Source organism: Callospermophilus lateralis, chromosome 4 (genome assembly GCF_048772815.1).
Source record: "Callospermophilus lateralis isolate mCalLat2 chromosome 4, mCalLat2.hap1, whole genome shotgun sequence".
Taxonomy (NCBI): Eukaryota; Metazoa; Chordata; class Mammalia; order Rodentia; family Sciuridae; genus Callospermophilus; species Callospermophilus lateralis.
In genome coordinates this window covers 13,567,496-13,593,051 of record NC_135308.1, presented here as the reverse complement: position 1 = coordinate 13,593,051, position 25,556 = coordinate 13,567,496, and the positions used below count along the sequence as shown (strand labels likewise).

Genomic DNA, 25,556 nt, shown 5'->3' with positions numbered 1-25,556 from the left:
TAATGATTAGGGCTAGGCTTGATGATGCATGCCTGTAATCCCAACAGCTCTGGAGGCTGAAGCAGGAGGATTGCAGGTTTGAAGACAGCTTTAACAACTTAGCAAGGCTGTAAGCAACCTAGTGAGACCCTGCCTCAAAATAAAAAAATTTTTAAAAAGGTTGGAGATGTGGCTCAGTAGTTAAGTGCCCTTGTATTCAATTCCTGATACCCGCCCCCCCAAAAAAAGTACCAAAGATGGCCTTGAACTTGTGATCATCCTGCTTTACTGGTATTATTGGTATATACTACCACACCTGGCTAGGCTCCACCTTTCACAATTCTCCTCTTAAAGTTCACTTACCTTCTCTTAATATCCTCATCCTGGGGACCAGGCATCCAGCACATGAACCCTTGAGGGACACACACAAACCATATCCAAACCATAGCACCAAAGAAGGAAAAAAAAAAATGCTCCTTTTCTCTTAAAAAAAGCCCATCTTTCAGTTTCTCTTTAAAAAGCCCATATTTCATGACCTTTCCTTCCTGGAATATTGTGGACACCGCCTTGTGCCCACTGGAATGTTTTCTTATTCTATAGCCCCAGCCTGACAACCAGATGAAAATACAATTCATTAACCAAATATTTCTAAATAATAGATTCAGGATGTAATTTACTACAGATCTTAAAAAATCATGCTCAGAAAGATTATCGATCTTTTACTGATGTCTCTTAAATTTGCACTTATATATCTTCAATACCTTTGGGAAATCTTTTAAGACCCAATAAAGCTGGGCACAGTGGTGCACACCTATAATCCCAGCCATTTGGGAGGCTAAGGCAGGAAGATCACAAATTTTGAAACCAGCTTTAGCAATTTAGTAAATATATAAATAATAAATTAAAAAGGGCTGGTGATATAGCTCGGTGGTTCAGCACCCCTGAATTCAGTCTCCAGTACTGAGGGGGGACAATAAAATATTCAACTCATAAGACTATCACAGTCCATGCTTGGCCTCCATCTACTTAGGATGTGGGTCAGAAAGGGCCACAGCTGACACTAATTTTCAGTGATGTTGTTGCCCTCATAGGAGTGCAGACAGCTGTCCAGAGCTTTCTGTTTCTCTTGCCACTATTTCCCCAGCAAAGTCACAGCTCAAGCGCAAGCAAATAGGATCCACACTAGGCAGATCAGGGAGCCACTCTGACTTAGAAGCCTCATGCATCACAACCGACAGTATCTCTTTGAAAAGCTTTATTGTCAGAACTTTCAGGGTCCCAAAAGGGACTTAACCAGTTATGAGTCACCACCCTCAGAAGAGCTCAAAGCTGTAGCTTCCTGACAGGTAATTGGGTAATTTTTACCACAAGTAATGTGGCCTAAGAAGATAGCTAACAGTTACCTTCAGTTTTTTTTTTTTTAACTTTTATTTTATTTGATTATGAGGTGCAAGGGGCCAAACCCCGTGCATCATGCATGCTAGGCAAGCACTCTACCACTGAGCCACAATCCCGACCCACCTTACGAGTTTTCCAAGGCAACAAAGCTCAAAAGTTGATCCAGGGTCACAGGGGAGTGAGGTTTTGTGAACCCTTTATGATTCTTCAAAAATATCTTTACAAAGATGATTATAGTTTCAAATTTGACTAAAATAAATGGCTTTAAAATAGCTCCATACTCCTCTGACTTATCCTTTGGACTTTTCCCCTTTTTTTGGTAGGTCGAATCAAATATTCAGAAGAGGTGTATGATGCGTGTATGGACACATTTGACTGTCTTCCTCTTGCAGCCCTCTTAAACCAGCAGTTTCTCTGTGTACATGGAGGAATGTCACCTGAAATTACGTGTTTAGATGACATTAGGAAAGTAAGTAATCTTTTATTATTATTATTTTTTAAAATTTTGTTTCTTTATTGCAGTCAACCAATAAATCTTTAGCTAAAATCTTAAGAAATTAAGAAAATACCTGTGGTCTTATCATTGCAAGATAACTACATTTAATATTTTGATATATATTTACCAGAGATTTTATCTCATTTTTTTATTAAATCTGCTTTTACCGATTAGAAGCATAATATTTTTAGAGTGTAGCTCTGAAACTGAATTAACACAGTATAGAAGGAAAGAAACCAAGGTTGTAAAGAATCCCAGTCCTACCATTAATTATGTAACCTAACCCACTCAACCTCTTGGCACATTTTCTTGGTGAAATGAGGATGTTGGAATGGCCGGTCTTAGGACTCTGAATTCACTGATTTTGACATTGTAGATGATATAGTTTAATTGCTGCACTTGATTTACATGGTGATTATTTCCAAGATTCTCTGTCTTCATGACTGAAAGCAGAGGACCAATGTTTGTTTGCTTCATTGTTCTATATGACAGTCTTTCTCTTCTCTACTTTTGTATTCTCTTAGTTCTCTTACATAGGTACTGAAACTAAAGATTTTTCTGTTTATAAACTGTGTTCTCTGAATTCAGTCACCTCGTAACTGTGTGATGCTGGGCCCTGGCTTTTCTGCTGCTTGGCTGTCTCTTTTACATAGTTAATCTTGGATTTAACCATTCAGAATCAATTGTATTAAAAAAAGCTCCCCTTAACTCAGCAGAAGGCTTTTCTTGTCACCCAGCTATTCTATTGCTTCTGTTCTTTTGGTTTTTAAGCTTTTAGCTAAAGCAACAGAGACTTCAAAACCTAAGTTAATAACTGATATTGAAATCCCTTCACTGCATAGAATAGGAAGAATAAAAGCCCTATCATAAGAAAACTAGTGCTCTTTCAAAATAAAGGAAACTCCATTGGAATGAACTGAACACAACCATGCCAAAACTTCTGATCTGCAGGCAACTGGAATTAACCATACCCAGTCTTTTCAAAGTAATGTCTTGAGACTGATTGATCTCACATAACTGAGTGATTACTGCCTTCAATGTAGGATTTAAGGAGTCCTTTTCTATAGTGTGGGTAGATGGCAGGGATATCTATAAATATTTATTACAGAAAAATATTAAAAATTGTGAATCTGAAATTTTTTAAAGGCTCATTTTCTTGCAGGAAAATTCTTTAGTGGCTTACTGCCTTCTCTCCTAATAGATGCCTATAAGTGGAAAGGGTTTTTTTTTTGTTTTTTGTTTTTTGACCCATCTTCTTCCAAGAGCTCTTTTGCTTTCCTGACTTTTTTTCTTTTGGCTTTTATGTGTCTTCCAGTTAGACAGGTTCATTGAACCTCCTGCCTTTGGGCCAGTGTGTGACCTGCTTTGGTCTGATCCTTCAGAGGATTATGGCAATGAAAAGACATTGGAGCACTATACCCACAACACTGTCCGAGGGTGCTCTTATTTTTTCAGGTAAGCTAATCTTCAAAGTAGAAAATTATGAAATAAATACATTTTATCAAATTGTTTTTAAAAATTTAAATCTCGGGCTGGGGTTGTGGCTCAGCAGTAGAGTGCTCACCTTGCGTGTGTGAGGCCCTGAGTTCAATCCTCAGCACCACGTAAAAATAAATAAATAAAACAAAGATATTGTGTCCAACTACAACTAAAAAATAAATATTTAAAAAAAATTAAAGGGCTGAGGATGTGGCTCAAGCGGTAGCGCGCTCGCCTGGCATGCATGCGGCCCGGGTTCGATCCTCAGCACCACATACAAAGATGTTGTGTCCGCCGAAAACTAAAATAAATATTAAAAATTCTCTCTCTCTCTCTCTCTCTCTCTCTCTCTCTCTCTCTAAAAAAAAATAAATAAAAATTAAAATTAAAAAAATTAAATCTCAAACGTTTAGGGACTCCTATTTAATTTCTTAATAGAAGATAGAAAATTCTTGTCTGTTTAATGTTTTCTTACTTATTTTTCCCTAAGAAGTATAATATACCTGACATGGTTGGACATCTTTCAGTGCTTTGGTATTGCCATCTGACCCAAAGTGATATATATTGTTTGTTCCTAAACATCTCTACACTTTTATAAAAATAAAGATATCTTGGTTCTTTCTCCTAGAGATTCTGATTCAGTAGTTCTGGGACAAGGGAATCCTGTTATGCTTTTAAGAGCTTTCCAGCTTTTGGAACCTCTAGTACAGACAAAGATATAAAAAGAACAGTACATTGTGATCTAAGCCCAGGACATTTCCTGGAAGTTGGCTATTGTCCTAAGTCTCACATGGGACCTTTCATTCTAGTTTGTCACTTAAAAATCAGGAGATACAGCTGAGAATGGTGCACATCCCTTAATCCCAGCAACTCAGGAAGCTGAGGCAGGGGGATCCCAAGTTCAAGGCCAGCCTTAGCAACTTAGTGAGACCCTGTCTCAAAATAAGAATTAAAAAGGACTGGGGCTATAGCTCATTGGTACAGTGCCCCTGAGTTCCATCTCCAGTACTAAAGAAAGAAAAAGATTTTAAAAAATCAGAAGATACAAGGAAGTTTGAAATAGAAATTATTTTAATCTGAATATTTTATTGTGGTGAACAATATATGTATTTGGTCAATACACACACAAGAAGACTCAATTTTGCCATTAGTTTTTTGACATTCTTCTAGACAACCTTTTTGTATTCCTCCCTGCCAACCTTATCTATAACTTATGTGATAAAATCATTTAAATTTTTCTTCTTTTTACTTTGCTTGAAGAGCATAATACTTGCTTATTGTTGACAAAATGTAAATTGGTACTATTTCTGTGGTGATCAACTTGACAATATCTTTCAATTATAAATGCCTTTGATTCTAAAATTTAATCTGTGGATAGGTAGTCGATCCTCACTGTTTGCAGATTCCATGTTTGTGAATTCTACTCACTAAGCTTTATTTGTAATCCTAAAATCAGTGTTCATAGAGCTTTCATAGTCATTCATAGGTAAACACTATTCAGAGGGACAAAAAATTTGAGTTGCCTCACAAACATGTTCTCTGCTAAAGTTAACTCATAAGGTAATGTTCTGCTTTCTGGATTCAGCTCTCCTATTATAAACAAGTACTTTTTTGGCAGTCTATTAAGGACAATATTTTTTGTCTTTTTATGTTTCTTGTTAGTGATTTTGCTTTTTAAAATGACCCCCAAGCATAGTGCTGAATGTTGTCTAATGTGCCCAGGAAAAGGCTGTGTTGTGCCTTTCAGAGAAAATGTATGAGATAGATACACTTTGTTCAGACATGTGTTATGGTGGAGTTCAAAGTCAATGAATTAACGGTGTGTTTAAATAAAGTGCATAGAAACTCATCCAACACAAGGTTATGTATTAATTGATTAATGAAAATGCTATGACTGGAGGTCTCTAGTGTTTTTCTAATGGTTTATTATTCACTAATTCAGATTTCAAAGCAAAATTAGAGCTATTTCAAATAATGAGACTCAGTTCTATTTGCATGTGTATGAGATGTATATGCAAGTTTATTCCTTGTTTTATTTGTGCTGAAAGGTTGAAAATAACCTGAATGTTCAATAGAAGACTAGATACGTAAATTATGGTAAATCCGAACAAAGCAATGAGGCCAGTTTTTAAAAAGAAAAAAGAGAAAGAAATAAACTCTTTGTGTACTGATGTAAAATAATCACTAATATAAAGAGATAAAGTACAGTTATTATATACTATACACCACCTTCCAACATTTCTGGTTTTTTTTGTTTTTTTTTTGTACTAGGGATTGAACCCCAGGGGCACTTTACCAGAGAGTCACATCCCAGCCCTTTTAATTTTTTTTTTTTTTATTTTGAGACAGGGTTTCCCTTAAATTGCTTAGAGCCTTGATAAGATGTTGAGGCTGGCCTTGAACCTGTGATCCTCCTGCCACCATGTTCGGCCCATCTGCCAACATTTTTTAAAAAGCAAGGAAGGGAGGAGTATGCATATGTAATTGTCTGAAATTGAATAGATTATCTCTGAAAGAATATTCAAGAAATCAAGAACATTGGTATCTATCAGGGTAGAAAGGAGGTATTTCACTGAATATCCTTTTATATTTTAAATTCCACATCATGTGATTATGCAGTCTTTTATTTATTCATTTTTAGCATTATTAGTGCTAAATTTAGCATTATTTTAAAGTAAAAATTGTATTTATTTAAGGCGTACAATAGATATTCATATACATTGTGAAATGATCATTATAATCAACCTAATTAACATATTCTTCCACCTCACATAGTTACCATTTTTTGTGTGTATATGGTAAGCACTTAAGATCTACCCTCTTAGCAAATTTCAAGCAACCAGTACAGTATTGTTAACTGTAGTGTATATATGCTGTATGTTGGATTTCTAGAACTTATCTTTTATAACAGACTTTGTATTCTTTGTCTTTATTTGGGTGCTGGGAACTGAGCACAGGGCTTTGTGCGTAATAAACATGCTATTACTGAGCTACACTCCAAGTCCTACTGTGTACTCTGACTAACATCTCTTTTCACTCAACTCTGTAACCCCCTGAAAACCTCTGCTTCTATAGATTCAACTAGTTTAGATTCTACATATATAAGTGAGGTCATATACAGTATTTATTCTTTTGTGTCTGATTTATTTCATCTAACAGTGTCCTTCAGATTTATCCATCTCATTATGAATGGCAGAGGTCTCTTCTTTTAAGACTAACTTACACACACACACATGCACACTTAGGTTGTTTCCGTATCTTGGCTATTATGAATAATTCTACACTGAGCATGGAAGTGCTGATACATCTTCAAGGTGCCAATTTCTTTCTTTTTTTGGGGGGGTATATACCCAGAAATAGGACTACTGGATCATGTGATAGTTCTCTTCTTAATTTTTCAAGGAATTCCCATATTGTTTCCCTTAATAGTTGTACTAATTTACTTTCTTATCAGCAGTAACCAAGGATTCTCTTTTCTCCAGCATCCTTACCAGTACTTTTTGGTCTTTTTTGCATAGCCATCTGTACAAGTGTGCTGTAATATGTTATTGTGGTTTTGATTTTTATTTCCTTTATGATGAGTGATGTTGTACATTTTTTAATATCCCTATTGGCTATATCTGTATGTCTTTATTCAAACATCTCTTCAGGTTCTTTGCCCTTTTTGTAATCAGATTATGTATGGGTTTTCTCTCATAACAATTTCCAACTTAATGCCTGTTTTTTTTAATATTCATTTTTTTAGTTGTAGTTGGACTCAGTATCTTTAATTAATTAATTTATTTTTATGTGGTGCTGAGGATTGAACCCAGGGCCTCACCCATTCTAGGCGAGCACTCTATTGCTGAGCCACAATCCCAGCTCTTTAAAGCCTATTTTGTCTTACAGAAGGAGACCATTCCTGTCTTCTCTACAATATAACAATATTTTGTTTTTTCTTTGTATTTACCTTTAGTGGTGAGATTTATACTTTCATATGTTTTCATCTTGTTCAGTGTCTTTTTATTTTAACTTGAGTAATTCCCGTTAGCAGTTCTCTTAAGGCAGGTCTGAGGTAACAATCTCCTTCAATATTTGTCTATCTACTTTTTTTTTTTTTTTTTTTGTATCAGGGATTTAACCCAGAGATGTTTAACCACTGAGCCACATCACCAGCCATTTTTTATATTTCTTTAAGTTTAGAGGCAGGGTCTCACTGAATTGCTTTGGGCCTTGCTGAGTTGCTGAGGCTGGCTTTGAGCTGGCAATCCTCCTAATTCAGTCTCCTGAGCTGCTAGAATTATAAGCATGTGCCACTGTTCCCAGCTCTCCTTCGTTCTTAAAGAGCATTTTGTGGGTAAAGTCCTTTAAGACTTTTGTTGAGAGCCACAGCCGAAGGGGCCCCAGCAAACTTTCAGACTGCCAGCTGATGATTGGCTCACAGCTGCCCCAGCAACTTCTAGCTGATTGGCTCCTCTGCGGTGATGCTCATTGGGCTGTTTCCCCGCCCTTTCAGACCACGGAGCTGCTCATTGGGGGACTTTTTTGGCTCCGCCCACGCGACCCAGCCAATTGGCCTCAAGAGCAGGAGGATTGTGGGAGGGGGAGAGGCTTGTGGGAAGCCCGTGGTGGCAGTTGGCCTCTGAAGGTTTTTCCTGAGGAGCTGTTTTGTTTAGCTTGTGTGGTTCTAAAATAAAGTTTGTTTCTTTTGACAAGTGGCTCCTGAATTGTGCCCAGCCAGACTTCTGCAACTTTGGTTGTCAGGGTTTTTTGTTTGTTTATTTGTTTGTTTCTATTACTAATTTGAACATATCATTCCCTTCTCTTCTTGCCTGTAAAGTTTCTTCTCAGAAATCCACTGATAGTGCTCTCTTATTTGTAACTAGCTGTTTTCCTCTTGCTGCTTTCAAAATTCTGCTGTTTTTGACTTTTGACTAATTATAATGCATCTTGGTGTAGACATCTTTGGATTTACTTATTTGGAGACCTTTCAGCTTCATGAGTTGTGATATCTATTTCCCTTTATAGATTTGGGAAATGTACAGCCATTTTTTTCTTTAAATAAGCTTTCTGCCCACTTTCACCTCTATATTCTCCTTGAACTCTCAAAATGCCTATGCAGAATGCTGCCCCCAGAAGCTCTATACTTTCTATACTCTTTTTGTTCCTCTAACTGGATAATTTCAAATGACCTGTCTTTGAGTTCACTAATTCTTTTCTTCTGCACAACTGATTTTACTATGGAAGCACTCTGTTTTTATTTTTCAATTAGTCATTTTGCTCTTTTGTTCCAGGATTTCTGTTAGCTTCTTTGTTAATTATTTTTGTCTCTTTATTAACATCTTGGTTGGTTCATGTATGGTTTTTCTGATTTCATTTAGTTGTCTGTGTTTTCTTGTAGCTCACTGAGCTTCTTTCAGATTATTAACTTGAATTCTTTGTCATGTAATTCTTGACTGTCATATCTCTGGTGTCATTTATTAGAGCTTTAATAGTTTCTTTTTAGTAGTGTAGTGTTTGCTTGATTCTTTATGGTTCGTGTAGACTTGCATTGGTGTCAGTGCTGGACTGACCTGGGATCATGGTTGAGCAGGGATGGAACTGGGTCAAAGGGCTGCAGTAGTTCCACATTTGGTAGGCTTACCACTGGGAGCAAGGACAGGCATATCTCCTGTCAGGTCCTTGGAGGACCACCTCTGTCACTCAGTAGAATGGAAGTCAAACTGGGTCAGAGGGCTGATTGAGATCAGTGTTTGGATCCAGTCAGCAGTATGACAGGGGTGGCTCCCATTAGGTTTCTGGAAAAGCAGGGTTGCCTCTGGGCCACAGTATAGCAGAGGTATACCTTGGTTGTAGGGATTCTTCAGGTCTGCAATTGGGTCTCTGTTACTGGGGGTATAAATTGTCATCACTACTTTCAAGGACCTAAGAGGGTAGTGCTGCTAGCAGGACTGAAGCTACATCCATAGAGGAACAGTGTATCTCTGGATCTGTGGTGGAGACCAGGATTTGGGGGAGTACTTTCCTTCTGTAAGCACTCCTCCTCAGTATTGGCTCCACCAAGATTTCACAACCTCCTACCTAGATCCTAACATACTCACATAATCACTTTGTCTATGAATGGCTGCAAATTGCTGTTTCTGTGCAGGCACGGGGAACAGCTATTGTGTTATCTTGTGCTATCTTGATGATGTCCCCTACAGTCTATTTTTAATGAGCATAACGAGAAATAAAGATTTTTTAAAAAAATAAACTTAATAATTAACACCTGAATAATTCCAAGTTAATTGTGTTCTCCAGTTCTTCCTATCAGGTGTTCATCATTCAGAAAGATAGTAGTACTAAGACTATGTTAGGAGTATGTACAGATATCATGTCTTTCATTAGAATGACTGTAATATTTACATCTACTATTGAAATATTCCTGTATAATATTGTCTTGGTATTGATATTATTAGTGAAGCTATAAGTAGATCCTTTTGTTTTCTAACAGTTTAGTAATCTATGGCTGAAGAAATCATGTATGCTGTTTGTAGCATTTGCTGTATCTCACATACAAATGTGTACACACAAGTACACATGCTCGCTGCTATGATACATTTTATAATCAAGAGTAGTTTTGGCAAGTGCTGGCGAGGATGTGGGGAAAAGGGTACACTTGTACATTGCTGGTAGGACTGCAAATTGGTCCGGCCAATTTGGAAAGCAGTATGGAGATTCCTTGGAAAGCTGGGAATGAAACCACCATTCGACCCTACTATTCCCCTTCTCAGACTATTCCCAAAAGACCTGAAAAAAAACATACTACAGGGATACAGCTACGTCAATGTTCATAGCAGCACAATTCACAATAGCTAGACTGTGAAACCAACCTAGATGCCCTTCAGTAGATGAATGGATATAAAAAAATGCATTTATACACAATGGAATATTACTCAGCACTAAAAAATAACAAAATCATGGCATTTGCAGGGAAATGGATGGCATTAGAGCAGATTATGCTAAGTGAAGATAGCCAATCCTTAAAAAACAAATGCCAAATGTCTTCTTTGATATAAGTCGGGGGGCGACTCAAAACAGAGCAGGGAGGAAGAGCATGAGAAGAAGATTCCCAGTAAACAGGGATGAGAGGTGGGAGGGAATGGGAGAGAGAAGGGGAATTGCATGGAAGATGGAAGGAGAACCCTAATTGTTATATAAAATTACATATAAGATGGTGTGAAGGGGAAGGGAAAGAAAGAGAGAGAAATGAGTTACAGTAGATGGGGTAGAGAGAGATGATGGGAGGGGAGGGGAGGGAGGGGGATAGGAAAGGGATAGGAAGGGCAGCAGAATACAACAGACACTAGTATGGCGGTATGTATAAACATGGCTGTATAACCAATGTGTTCCTGCAGTCTGTACACATGGGAAAAATAGAATTCATATCCCATTTGAATCAAGTGTATGATATATGATATATCAAGATTATTGTAATGTTTGGAGCAACAATAAAAAATAATAATTATACATGATAAAGAGAAAAAAAGAATAGTTTTGGTGCTGTGTTAATATATAGTTATAGTTATAGGTTAAGATGAAAAAATTAAAAGATGAAGGTCCAGTGCGGTGGTGCATGCCTGTAATCCCAGCGGCTTGGGAAGCTGAGACAGGAGAATCGAACGTTCAAAGCCAGCCTCAGCAACTTAGCGAGGCCCTAAGCAACTTAGCAAAACTCTATCTCAAAATAAAATACAGATGGGGAAGGGCAGGATTGTAGCTCAGTGGTAGAGCACTTGTCCAGCATGTGTGAGGCTCTGAGTTCAACATCACACCCCACAAAAAATAAATGAATAAAATAAAGTTATTAAAAAACAACAACAAAAGGCTGGAGATGTGGCTCAGTGGTTAAATGCCCCTGGGTTCAATCCCTGGTACAAAAAAAAAAAAAGTTGGGAGAGCTCTTTCAATTCTAGGGTTGTCTGTTATCTTTGTGTTTGATCTGTAACATATTAGTAAAACGGAGAAATAGGGGATGAGTACTAAACTTTTAACAAACATTCCGTGGTATATTATATATATAATCTTGAAACAAAATCAGCTCATATCATCTTGGATTTTCCCTTACCTCCTATTAAAAAATAATTGTTTTAATTCTAGATTTAGGTTTCTTAATTTTTTTTTCAGTTATCCTGCAGTTTGTGAATTTTTGCAGAACAACAATTTATTATCAATAATCAGAGCCCATGAAGCTCAAGATGCTGGGTAAGTTAAATTAAAACTATATCAAATATCACTGCAGAGTTTTTATCTTTAATATCAAGACAAACAAGGTATTATCTCTCTTCCAGGTATCGAATGTATAGGAAGAGCCAAACAACCGGCTTTCCATCACTTATTACAATTTTCTCTGCTCCCAATTACCTAGATGTCTATAACAATAAAGGTAAAGGAGTCCAGTGATATTTGAGTTTGAGTTTGTAAGTAAATGTGATCTCTAGTATAAATATGAGAGTATGTGTTATTTTAATTTTAATTTTGGGGTGCTGGGGATTGTAAACTGAGGGCCTCATACTTGTTAATAAGCACATGCTGTACCACTAAGCTATACCTGCAAACCAAGATATTTTTGGCACCCCTGATAGGAACCCTATCCCTTATTTTCAAATAAAAATTTTAAATAAGCAGAAAAGATGTGTTTAGCATGCATGAGGCCCTAGGTTCAATTCCTACCATCTTAAAAATTAAAAAAAAGATAAAAGCAATCTTAATTGAAACAAAGCTAACAAATTTAAAATTTATACTGCTGTGTGATCTTCATCTTCTAAGAATTATTGGGTTCTTTATTAATATAAAAGTGATTAAAATAAGTTTGTACTGCTCAATCAAAGCATAAGAAGAATAAATAACTTCAGAATTATGTCAGAAAAGTTAGTATAGATTGTGGGTTTTGGTGAGTTTGTTCATAACAGTACCTCAAAAAATTACCATTTGGTGTTTTAATGTTTGTGAATTATTAAGCTATTTTTGCTTTTCTGGAGATATGGTATGGGTAGAATGAATAGCATACAAAAAATAAGAAAACAAACAAAGAAACTCCTTCATTTCAGTCCAAGCCCTGCCAGAAACTAACAGTGTGACTTCGGATGAGTCACATAATTTTTCTAAACTTCAGTTTCCAATAAAAGTATATATCAAATATGTGCATGCCTTTTTTTCCAGAAATTCTACTTCTAAGACTTTTTCTTGTGTTTTTTGAAATTTTTTGAAATTTCAAATTATGATTCCTAAGTTTTCTATCAGGACAGTGGTCCTACCAAAAGCTTCATGTCTCTGTAACTATTTTATTGTTTATAAAGTATGACTATAAAATAATAGGACTTTTAAAACAAACATGCCAAAATGAATATATCCAGATGAGTATTGTCCCTTCAAAGTAGTTACCCTGGGAGGCCAGATTCGTATTCCAACAGTGCAGTCATTGTTCAGAAACATTTTTGGAACTCCTCTTTTGGCATTGCCTTCAGAGTCTTCGATACATTCTTTTGATTATCCTCAATGATGGGAAATCTTCGTCCTTTGAGGGTGGATTTGATTTTTGGACAGCCAAAAGTCATTCGGAGTCAAGACTGATAAATAAGGTGAGTGATCCAGCTAGATGATACCATTTGGGGTCGGAACAAGGTATGATTATAAGGTAATGAGACTGTTTCTCTCATGTTGCTTGTGCACTGGCTCTGGAGGCAATTCCAGAAGAAGAGTTCCAAAAGCGTTCTGAGTAATGGGAGCATCTTTGGATTAATTATATGGCAAGGCAGTAAATTGTGTTGAAAAGAGCACTAAACTAGGACGCTGAATTCCTAGTTTAGTCCTGCTTCGCTTTTCAGTGTGTCATTCTAACTAGATACTGAACTTCTCTGGGCTTCAGTTGATCTTTAAGATACTTGTCACATAGAGTTGTTGGAGATAAGATGGACTCATGAAAATGAATATTCAGCATTGCTTTAAGTATAAAGTATAAGTGATCCTGTAATGTTTTGCTGTTATAGTTCCTGATGTGATGACATCAAAGGACCACACTCATCTGATATATAAGGTCTCGTGTGTTTGCAGTTGGTGGTTTCTTAAGTCTCATTACTTTATAGTCATACCTTGTATATGCAGTTGGGGAAAGAAATTTCAAAGAAATCCACAATATACTTAATATTTAAAAGTAAACTCTTGAGAGCTAGGGATGTAGCTTAGTGGTAGAACATTTGCTTAGCATGTACAGGTCCCCCTGGGTGCAAGCCCCAGTATTGGAAAAGAAAAAAAAAAGTAAACTATGGAATGACATGTCTCATTTAAATCTGATTTATTGTCACTTCTTCTCAGTGACTTTAAATTCTCTCCTAGCCTTATGTTTTCTTTTTATTTCTCCTAATTCTTCTCTGAGTTATCTTATAATGCTCTGCTTCTCCCTCAGTTCATTCTTTCTTATTTGCTTTTTTCTAATTTTTCCTATATATGAATGACTGGTTTTGTTCAGTTTCCTCTCTTATCAATGGTATGCACTGCATATGTTGTTGGGTATCCTCACAGAATTCTGTGGCCTTTCCCTGGTATTTATAGTGAAGATTCCCTTCACTTCTTTTTCTAGCTTCCTTATTAGGAGTATCTGTTGATTGTCCAGTGGGCCTATCAGTGTGTCAGCTGAAAATTGCCACCTAAATCAGCAGCACGATGCAACTTAGCAACTCATTTTCTGCCCCATTCTAATCTGGTTTTATTCTTGAATTATTCTTCAGTAAACCTTTTAAGTCACGGGTCATTCTATTTGGGTTTTCCTGTTAACTTTGACGTAATGAGTAACTTATCTCAAAGTAATCTTGTTGTTTCCTAAGTGTTGTTTTAGGAAAAAGGCATAAAATATGACATATGAAACAAACTTGGTATGACTCAATTACTCCCAGTACAGGTGCCTTTTTTTTTTTTATTAAAAAAGGAAACTCCATTACTCTTTCCTGCCTTATCTTTCTTCTAAAAGACACTTCAGTTAGGATTTGTTTTATAAGATTCTCATTCCAGGTTTGTTTTTGTTGTTGCTGTTGTTTTGTTTTGTTTTTTTCCTGTCCCCTGAAACATATCTGAACACAATTTTTTAAGCTCTTCTTTCTAATCATCCCTCATTGAGATCCACCTCCCACTTCTTTTCCTGGTTTAGATTGAGGGATTTGTTGAATGATATTATATTCATTGAACCTAAATAAAATACATGTATGTGAAAATAACAGGTTGTGTACTCAGCCGCTAGGGTTGTTTTTAGGAACTGGAAATCCTATATTTGTGTATTTTATTTTTAGTCAATGATGTGCATTTTAGGCATTCAGTAACCCAAGTTTTAGGGACACAAGGCTGTCTATCCTATGACAAAGAAATAGGCACCAGGAAATGACTATAGCAATCATTTCTGGAGAACTACTGCACCTCATTCTATTTTCTGCCTACAGTAAAAATAATTAAAAGAATAGCACAATAGCATTGCAGGTGATGCAGACTAAGGAATTAGATACAGAAACATTTAAATAGAAAGAAAATCATTTTGGCATCAGAGTGTGCGTACAACTGTATGAACTGGTTAATATTAAACATTTATACCTTGCTGGCAGTATACTGTGAATAGGAGTAATGGGCATTTTTAAAACCCACTCTATTGTACAGAGATGGTTTAATCTACTTTTGACCATTAATTACAAATTACTCCAAGTTTACCATTTGTATCCCCCACAATGAATTGATAACTGCTGTTTATAAACTCTCAAGAGAGTTTATTAAAAAGCTTTGGGTCTGGCTAAGGACTAGCAAAACAGGCTGTGTCAATTTGATGAGTGATATTTGCCCTCAGAGGAAACATGTATCTGGTAATCCTTTGGCCTATTAAAAAAAAAATTATGGGGAAATTTTTCTCACATAGAACCAAGGATTCTATAGTTACTATGCAGTGAGCTCTTTGAAGGTACAGAGCTCAGTTTCTTTTGAGCTTTTTTTTTTTTTTTTTTTAATTTTTAATATTTTTTTTTTTTTTTTTAGTTTTTTCGGCAGACACAACATCTTTGTTTGTGTGTGGTGCTGAGGATGGAACCCAGGCCGCACTCGTGCCAGGCAAGCGCGCTACCGCTTGAGCCACATCCCCAGCCCCCTTTTGTGCTTTCATTATATGAGCTCTTAGGTAACTTTTCCTTGTAATAATTCTTAAGAGAATGAACTATATAAAATGCCTAAAATTTTTCATCTGCCTTATACCTAGTCTTGAATCTCCATATGGAAACTAAATCCCTGATTCTCTGTAATGAGTACACAGCTGTACAGAGCACACCAGTAGCCATGTCATGTTCTCCTGTGTCAACTTTTCTTGCTTTTTCTTTTTTAGCTGCAGTGTTGAAATATGAAAACAATGTCATGAATATCAGACAGTTTAACTGTTCTCCACATCCCTACTGGCTTCCGAACTTTATGGATGTTTTTACATGGTCTTTACCTTTTGTGGGGGAAAAAGGTAAGAGAACTGAAGCATGCCTCGAGACCCTCCATTGTCTAGTGACTGAGCACACGTTGTATTTGCAAGAGACCCCTGGACTGTTCACAAATGTTTTTCTTAAAGTACATCAGAAATGTTTGCTAATAAGTAGTTGTCCAAGTGTTGTCAAGTTGTTAAAATAATAGTCACTGTACCATTTCCTCAGTGATTTTTTTTTCAGTACTGAAGAGATTTAAACGGGAATTTTTTTTAATTAATTAATTATTTGGTTTTTTTTAGTTATAGGTCGACACAATATATTTTATTTTTTTATGTGGTGCTGAGGATTGAACCCAGGGCCTCATGCATGCTAGGCAAGCGCTCTACCTCTGAACCACAACCCCAGCCCCTTAGACAGATTTATTGTCCTTAGAATTTATTTGTACAGCTACACAAATAAGCTATGTAAACATAAAACAAGCCTGTTGGACCTAGGCTCTTTGTAAAATGGGAAGACATTTTTTTTCATGTGCATGTCTGAACAAAAGGCTCTAAACAGACATCTTATAAAACCAAGTAATTCTGCCACAAAATCCTTAAAGCCTGCAGTCTCTTACAGGAACAAGCAGTCTACCTAAATTCTCTGTAAACCCAGTGGTCTACATTTAATGCCAATACTTTGTAGCTATTTTTTTTAAGTTGTCGATGGACCTTTATATTTATTTATTTGTGGTGCTAAGAATCGAACCCAGGGCCTCACACATGCTATGCAAGAGCTCTACCACTGAGCCACAACCCCAGCCCCTACTATAGCTATTTAATATTATATTAAAACAATGTTGTGTATATTTATTGAACATGTGAATTTATTTAGATATCCATAATACTTAAGAAAATGTTGCTTGTGAGTTGTGTAACACTCTTGTCTTATGTAGTCACAGAGATGCTGGTGAACATCCTCAACATATGCTCCAAAGATGAATTGATTGAGGAAGAAGAAGGTAAGCTATTCCTCATTTGAATTATAAACCTAAGACATTTCAGGTTGGATTTCAATTTATTTTGAATTATTTTTTTGTCCTATTAAGATTATTAATGTTCATCATAGAAAAATAAAATTTGAAAAATACAGGAAATCATAAATTGAAAAAACACTCACCGTAATGCTATTGCATAGATGCCTACTGTTCACATTTTGATGTCTACTGTGCTTTTATCTTCGCATATATTCTTCTCTCTCATTTTTCTTAGTCACAAAAATTAGGTTTTGTAATGGTATAGGAACATTTACTTTTTTGTAGATTAATTTCTAATGGTTACACAGTTGTTCATGTCCATCATTTTTGTATTAAACAATCCCATGTTGTTGGATATTAGATTTTTTTCCAATTTTTTGCTTTTAAGACCTCTACTGTTTTGAAATTTTGTTCAGATAAATCTTTCCACATACTGTCAACAACCAGTGTTTATTCATGCCTAATATGTGCCAGGTACATGTTTAGATCCTTGATCTCAAAAATCTTAGATTCCAGTGTAGGACAGACAAACAAGAAATAAATATAACTCAGATGGTGACATACTCTATGAAAGAAAGTAAAGCAGTATTAGAAAATCAAGAATAGGGGCTGGGGATGTGGCTCAAGCAGTAGCGTGCTCTCCTGGCACGTACGGGGCACTGGGTTCGATTCTCAGCACCACATAAAAAAATAAAATAAAGATTATGTCCACCGAAAACTAAAAATAAATATTAATAAAAAAAGAAAATCAAGAATAACTGGAGTGTAACTCAGTGGTAGAGTGCTTGCCTAGTATGTGCAAGGCCCAAAGTTTGATCCCTAGCATTGCAAAAAAAAAAAAAAAAAAAAAAAAAGAAAGGAAGAAAAAAAAGAAAAGGAAAAAGAATAACATTTTCTTGGTTGTTTACCAAGATTTTTGGAAATTGCATTTGTATAAATTAGTATCTAAAATTTTATATCTGAAGCTGGGTGTGGTGGTACTCTCCTATAATACCAGCTATTCTGAAGACTGAGTCAGAAGGATCACACATTTGAGGCTATCTGGGCAATTTAGTGAGACCCCATATCACAATAAAAATTAAAAAGTGATATAGATGTTGCTCAGTGCTTGCCTAGCACATGTGAGGTCCTGGATTCAATTCTCAATGGTACCAAAAAAAAAGTTTGATTTTAAAAAATAAAGTAACTATGCTAAGAAACAAAACAAAATTATGCTTACTTCATTTAAGGACGTAAAAGACTAGATTGAGGATCCAGGCACAGTGGTACATGCTGTAATCCTAGTAGCTCAGGAGGCTGAGGCAGAAGGATCACAAGTTCAAAGCCAGCCTCAGCAACTTAGCAAGGCCCTAAGTAACTCAGCAAGATCCTGTCTCTAAACAAAATAGGGCTGGGGTGTGGCTCAGTGGTTCCATCCCTGTTTAAAAAAAAAAAAAAAAGTTTGAGGAAAATGTAAAATGGAAGATAGGTCAGTAGATGCAATCTAGAATGAGATATAAAGAGAAAAAAGGAAAGTGCATAAAAAGTGCATAAGAGACATAGAAAATACTGTGAATAGCCCTAACATATATGTGTTTGGCATTTTAGAGAATGGGGTAGAAGTAATATTTGAAAAGATAATGGGGGCTAGGGTTGTGGCTCAGTGGCAGAGCGCTTGCTTCACAAATGTGAGGCACTGGGTTCAATCCTCAGCACCACATAAAAATAAACAAACAAAATAAAGATATTGTGTCCATGTATAACTAAAAAAAATTTTAAAAAGAAAAGATAATGTATAAAATTTTACCAAAATGACAAGACATTCAGCCACAGATTGAAGAAGTCCAGTAAACAGAATAAATACAAAGAAAACAACACCTAAACACATCATAGAAAAAGTGTTAATAAGTGTCAAATAAGAAATCGCAATGAAAATTTCAGTACAATATTTCAAACTAAATGGTGCTGGGAATCAAACTCGGGGCCTTGTGAATGCTAAGCATGTATTCTCATCTTAACACTGAGCTATACCCCCATTCCAGAGGAAATCTTAAAGCAGCCATCACTGCCCCCCCACCCCACAAGAAAAGATTACCTTCAAAAGAGAACAGTGGAACTGGCAATAGATGCTTTGTGGAAACAGTGGAAGCAGAAAAGAATAGGGTAACATTTTCCAAGTACTGAAAGATAAAAACTGATAACCTAGAATTTTGTACCTAGTAGAAATACCCTTTAGGAATAAGATGCAGTATGCATTTTTCAGACACACCCCCTCCCTTTCCCATAAGATTTTTACTAAGAGAATTATCAGGAGATATACACTAAATGAAATTCTACAGATTATTATTCAAGCATAAGGAAAATGCCAGATGGAAGTTTGAAGATTCAGGAAGAAATGAAGAGTAGAGTAGTAGATGATATGTGGGTATATCAGATGAACATAGATTTTATTAAATGATAATAGTAAGATTTTGTTGAATTTAGAAGAATTAAAATACATGACAAAAATAGTGGAACAAATACAGTTAAAATGTATGAGGACTTCCCATCTGCAAAGGAGAGAAAAGTACCCATTAACATTATACTTAGATAAGTAAGAGAGATATGTAATCTCTAGGGTAACCTGCAGAAAAGTTATTTCAATTATATAACTTTCAAATTATAGAAAAAAATGGAATGATGGTGGCACATATCTGTAATCCTAACTACTCAGGAGGCTGTCGCAGGAGGATCACAAGTTCAAAGCTAGCCCTGTTTCAAAATAAAAAGTACTAAGGATTGGGGATATAGCTCAATGGTAGAGTGCCTGTGGATTCATTAAATGTAAATGGATAAAGGATAGATTGTCAGGTTAGGATAAAAGATTTTATGATGTTTTATAAGAGATAGAGCTAAACCATAAATATACTTTTTATACTTTAATGTATATGGAAGCAAAAGGACAGGAATAAATATGTAACATAAATACTAACCAAAGAAAAGCTGATATAGATAGATTGATATTCTGTAAAGTGGATCTTGAAAAAAAATGATTGGCAGTTTCAAGTTTATATACAGTGAATATGGCTTCATAATATGTAAAGCACAAGTTGATAGAACTATCCACAATAATAGTGCAAGAATCTAACAAATATCTCTCAGTAATGAATAGAAGAAGTAATTAAAATCAGCAAGATTATAGAAAATTAAAACAACACAAATCAATGAACTTGACCTAATGAACATTTAAAAAACACCATGTCCAATGCATATAGAATATACCTCCTTTTCAAACACACTTGAACATTTACAAAAGTTGGCCATATTCTGATCAACTTTTCAGATTTCAAAGGTTTAAAATCTAATGACTATGTTCTTTGATTATATGAAATTAAATATAATTATCAGTAACAAAAAACAAGTAAAATATTCCCCTATTTTAGGAGATTTTAAAATATACTTATCTGTGGGTCAAATAAGAAATCACAATGAAAATTTCAGTACAATATTTCAAACTAAATGAAAATTAAGAGCATTACCTGTTGAAACTTGTGGTGTACAGCTAAAGCTATGCTTAGAGGAAAATTTATAGCCTTAATATAGAAAATAAGAAAGGCAAAAAATCTGCCCTCATCAAGAAATCATCAAAGGACAGATAGCACATTAAATCTAAAGACAGTAGACAGAATGAAATAAAACATTAAGAGTAGTATTACCAAAATATAAAACAAAATATAGCACAAAGGAACAGCAAAACCAAAGTGTGTTCTTTGGAAAACATTAATACAATTAATGAGCCCCTAGTAACATTGAATGGGTAGAAAAGAAGACAAAGAATGGGAATGTAGCTCAGTGGTACAGCTTTTGCCTAGTATGCAAAGGCCCTGGGCTCAGTCCTTAACAGTTTAAAACAGAAGAAGATGGGCGGGCCAGGGTTGTGGCTCAATGGTAGAGCACTTGCCTAGCAAGCATGAGGCATTGGGTTCAATCACTGGCACCACATAAAAACAAATAAAATAAAGGTATTGTGTCCATCTACAACTAAAAATATATGTATATTAAAAAAAAACAGAGAAAAGACAAAAATAACCAGTTCCAATACTCAGAACACATAACCACAGGTCAAAATCTCTCATTTAAAGTCTTCCTACAGGGGCTGGGGATGTGGCTCAAGCGGTAGCGCGCTTGCCTGACATGGGTGCGCCCCGGGTTCGATCCTCAGCACCACATACTAACAAAGATGTTGTGTCTGCCGAAAACTAAACTAAAATGTAAATAAAATATTAAAAAAATAAAGTCTTCCTACAAAGAAAATATTAGGTGCAGATAGCATCACCAGCAAATTCTACCAAACATTTAAGGAGTAACACCAGTCTTATACAGATTATTCCTGAGAATAAAGAAGAAATGCTGTCCAACTTATTTAATGAGGCTAGTATAATTAGGATACTAAAACCTGACAAGGATGTTAATTTAGATACGATGATTGTAAACAAAACACTAGCAAACTAAAACCAACAGTATATATAAAAAGGGTGATACCTCCCAGTCAAGTTGATTTATTCCAGACATACTTGGAGATTTGATATTCAAAATATTATCGGCATATAAGAAAATAATGGTATTTTTTTTTAATTTATAGTTGTAGATGGACAGCATGCCTTTATTTTATTTGTTTATTTTTATGTGGTGCTGAGGATCGAACCCAGTGCCTCACAAGTGCAAGGTAAGCACTCTGCCACTGAGCTACAGCCCCAGTCCTGAAAATAATAGTATGTTTAATATTTAGCTTACATCCATTTTTGAAAAATTAAACCTTATCCCTATCATATTCCAAACACAAAAATAAATTCCAGGTGGATTTTCACATTCAAACATGAAAGGCAAAGGGGCTGGGGTTATAGGTCAGTGGTAGAGGGTTTACCTAGAATGAGTCCTTAAGTTCAATCCCCAGCACTACCAAAAAATAAAAAAGGAAAAACAATAACTTATAATATTGATAATGTAAAATATCTTCATATCCTTGGAGAAGAAAAAAATTTCTTAAAAGGACTAACCATATAGGAAACTATTAATAAATTGGGCAACATTAAAAGTAAGAAATATTTTATTCAAAAAATTATTTATTTTATTAAACAAATGAAAAGAAAGCTACAAAGTGGTAGAGGATTTTGCAAAACAGCCAACAAAGTTCCATTTGTGAAAGATATAAAAAAGCCAGGCATAGTGGCACACACTTGGAATCCCAGCTGCTTGAGAGGCAACTGTAGCAGGTATGGATGCATGTTTGCACAGTAAAACTATATAAAGATGGCAAGAAAACAATTCCAGTGAAAGTAAAAAGAATGATTTCCTTTGGGGAGGGGCCTGTGGGGAGCTTCTGGGACACAAGCATTGTTCTGTTTATGAATCTGAGTAGTGTGGTTTTATAGGCATTTGCTTTTTAATAAATCATTGAGTTATATATTTGTTTTTTTGTAATTTTCTGTATATTTCTTATACTGTATAATAAAAAAATTTAAAAAGTTACATACCCACAAAAATGAGGAGATTTTTATAGAAATTTTTGGAAGCTGGAAGAACAAACACCTTAGTATTATTGGCTCAGCTGATTCAGGGAATCTAAAGCCCAAGTTAGCCATAGGGAATGCTGAGTCCCAGCATCAGTTGCTAGAATTGGGAACTGGGGGAGTGTGATGGGCTAACATAAGTAGATTGGATGAAAGAAGTTAAAGTCCTCATTGCCACTGAGCAGCTGCCACTTCTCCAAGTCTGGAGGCTAATCTCTTTTTTAAAGTGTAAGTCAAAGATTTCTGAACTGGGGATAAAAACAAGTGAAATAAATTACCAAATGCATGCTCAATTCTCTAACTGAGGCCTATCCTGATCCCTCAAAATAAAGCTCAAAGTCAGCAGCCCACATCCTGAGTCATGAGCAAATAATAAGGACTACCAAACACCTAAATAGAGTCTCCAGGAGACACAGAAGAAAATGCAAAAACATCTTGAGTCAACTTGAAATTTTGAAGGTTTAAAACTTAAAAAAGGAAACTATCCTCTGAAAATAACAGAAGATATTGATTCCATTAAACAAAATCATGAAGTTCTCATTAGATTTGTAAATTGTTCTTTCCTGTATTTTTGTTATTTGTTTTGTTCCACAAAGATCTTCTTTTTCTTTGTCTAATGTTATTCTCATGATGTATGAGAGGTAGAAAATATTTGGTAAAAGTAGATGAGAATTCATGCAAAAACCATTAAGCTTTTAAGAAATGGAAGAAATGACTGAGACCATGACTGTGTTTAATGTTCTATTCTGACACTAAGATATCAAAAGTTACAGCCTGCTTCCCTCAGTGCAATTCACTTTGATTTTTTCCTCTTCCGTGAACACTCACATTTCTTTTCATATTTCTGTTTTCATTTCTTTGTTTCTTGGTGTCTCTTCTCTCAAAGATCACTATATTTAAAGCTATCAGAAAGGTACCCAACTAAAATGTACTAAGAGCTTAATACTTGCTGTCTGTCCAAACATGATCTATTAGTTAGATGTTTTCAATTGGTAGTTGAATAATTTCACACAGCCCTCCATCCTCTCTTTGAGCAGTAATGTCTGGGTTTTCTCTGGACCTGCTGCTCCATCCAGTACGACTGGAGGTGAGGAAGGAAAGGTTGAGCTTTCTTTTCTTTTTTTTTAGCCATCATCTGGTGCATCCCTGGACGTTGACCTTTCATGGGTGGACTATTTCCTAGATCTTAGATGAGAAAAAGCCATGAAGTCTTGCATTAACTTTGTCTATGTTGTTTTCTAAAATACCCATCCTTGTAATTTGTACTGCATACTTGTCAGTAGTACTGTGAGGAAATAACTCACCTATGTGAGCAAGGGAAACTTATAGAAATGAGTGCAACCCTCACTAGGTTCAGGGGAGCTGGCTGGACCTTGTGTTCACATGCAGACGACAGTTCTTGGATGATCACCTGCCTGCCCTTTGGCAGCCCAACCCTGCACCAACTCTAAGGTGACCCATAGAATTCTGAAAAGAGACCTTTGCTGTGGCACCTGTCTTTGAGGTTCATGAGCATGTGTCTCACTCTTCACTGTGTTTACATTTCAGAATCATAGAAGTTTCCACCCCCTGTAGATCTACTCTGTCTTTTGTGGCCCCTTCCTTCTCTACTTCACTTTTTCCTCCTCCAGGTTATTTTTGTTTGTTTGTTTGTTTCTTTGTTTAAACAAACTAAGGCCTTGATTTCTATAAAAGAAAAAGTTTCTCTTAAATAAGAAAAACATTTCATCCTGCATTTTTTAAAAGCCAACCTGTTGACACATTTTTTTAACCCACTTTTCCTTTGTATTCTCTAAGGAGGTACTTCAGTTCGAAAAGAGATCATCAGGAATAAGATCAGAGCCATTGGGAAGATGGCCCGAGTCTTTTCAATCCTTCGGTGAGGATCAGTCTGGCACAACAATGTGGGATAAAGTCATTTTGAAAGTAAATTAGGAGTTAATTTAGTTTTTGTATAATTGGGATTTGGTATTGGAACTGCAAGTCTTCACGTTGAGTACAGGTGGAACTAGACTTAAGGCAAACATTCACTTGGTTCTAGCTTATATGTGGTATAAATAGTGGTTTAGTGGGGAATTTTAGAGCCAGATTACCTGTGTTCAAAGCCTGGCTCTATCTCTTGGTTGTGCAGTCTTGGATTTAATCTCTGTGCCTCAGTTTCTTATACATAAAATGAAAATAATAATTGGACCAGGGTTCACAGGTTGTTAAGTCGATTGAGTTAAATGATGTATGGGGCATAGTGCCTGGCTGTAAATACCTTGATTAAAAAACAAGACCTGGCTGATTGTTTAAAATTGAAATATTTAAGGAAAATATCCCTTTCTTTGAGTTAGGGACTGGGTCAGAAGTAGTGGAACCTGCTTTCCATCTCTGCCTGTGAGTGCTGTTGACTTTGCTGAATGATGGCTCCCTGGCATTAACCTGGACTTCGATTTTCCTTTGCAGGGAAGAGAGTGAGAGTGTGCTGACTCTCAAGGGCCTCACTCCCACAGGCACCCTCCCTTTGGGTGTCCTCTCAGGAGGAAAGCAGACCATTCAGACCGGTGAGTACTCAGTACACCTTACATGATGCCTCTCTTATGCAACGTGTGCCTCCCCGCTTACCTAGCAGTCAAGGTAAAATTAAAAGTAAGGCATTGTTCAGTAAACAATGCTAGAGTAATTGGACATCCGTCTGCAGGAAAATGAATCTAGACTCCTACTTCCCTCTGTGACAACACTAAATCCAAATGGATTTTAACTTAGGTAAAAGATAAAACAATAAAACTCTTAGAAGGAAGTATGGAAAATAGGCATCAGGGTAGGCAGAGTCTATAAGTAGGACACAAGTACTAATCTTAAAAAGAAAAATATAAATTGAATTTCATTAAAATCAATGTATCACCAGGTGCAGTGGTGCATTCCTGTAATTACATCAACTGGGGAGGTGAGGCAGGGGGATCATAAGTTCAAAGCCAGCCTCAGCAACTTAGTGAGGCCCTAAGCAACTGTGAGACCATTCCTGTCTCTAAAACATAAAAAAGGGCTAGGGATATGGCTTAGGGGTAAAGCCCTTGGGCTGAATCCCTGGTACAAAAAAATAATAATAATAATTTCTCTTAGCCAGGCACAGAGGCACATGTCTATAGTCTCAGCTACTCAGAAGACTGAGGCAGGAAGTTCACTTGAGCCCATGAGTTCAAGACCAGCCTGGGCAACATAGC

General features: G+C 36.1%; 1 protein-coding gene across 2 annotated transcripts in view; it reads left to right on the top strand.

The window, feature by feature from the left end:
* The window catches only part of Ppp3cc (protein phosphatase 3 catalytic subunit gamma), a 71,347-nt gene that overhangs the window by 36,848 nt on the left and 8,943 nt on the right, over nt 1–25,556 (top strand). For both annotated transcript variants that reach the window (XM_076853602.1, XM_076853601.1), the window contains exons 5-12: nt 1,701–1,846; nt 3,189–3,328; nt 11,498–11,575; nt 11,662–11,756; nt 15,720–15,845; nt 16,742–16,807; nt 24,148–24,229; nt 24,799–24,896. In XM_076853602.1, coding sequence (XP_076709717.1) covers nt 1,701–1,846; nt 3,189–3,328; nt 11,498–11,575; nt 11,662–11,756; nt 15,720–15,845; nt 16,742–16,807; nt 24,148–24,229; nt 24,799–24,896 — 831 coding nt within the window. The remainder of the gene's footprint in view (nt 1–1,700; nt 1,847–3,188; nt 3,329–11,497; nt 11,576–11,661; nt 11,757–15,719; nt 15,846–16,741; nt 16,808–24,147; nt 24,230–24,798; nt 24,897–25,556) is intronic.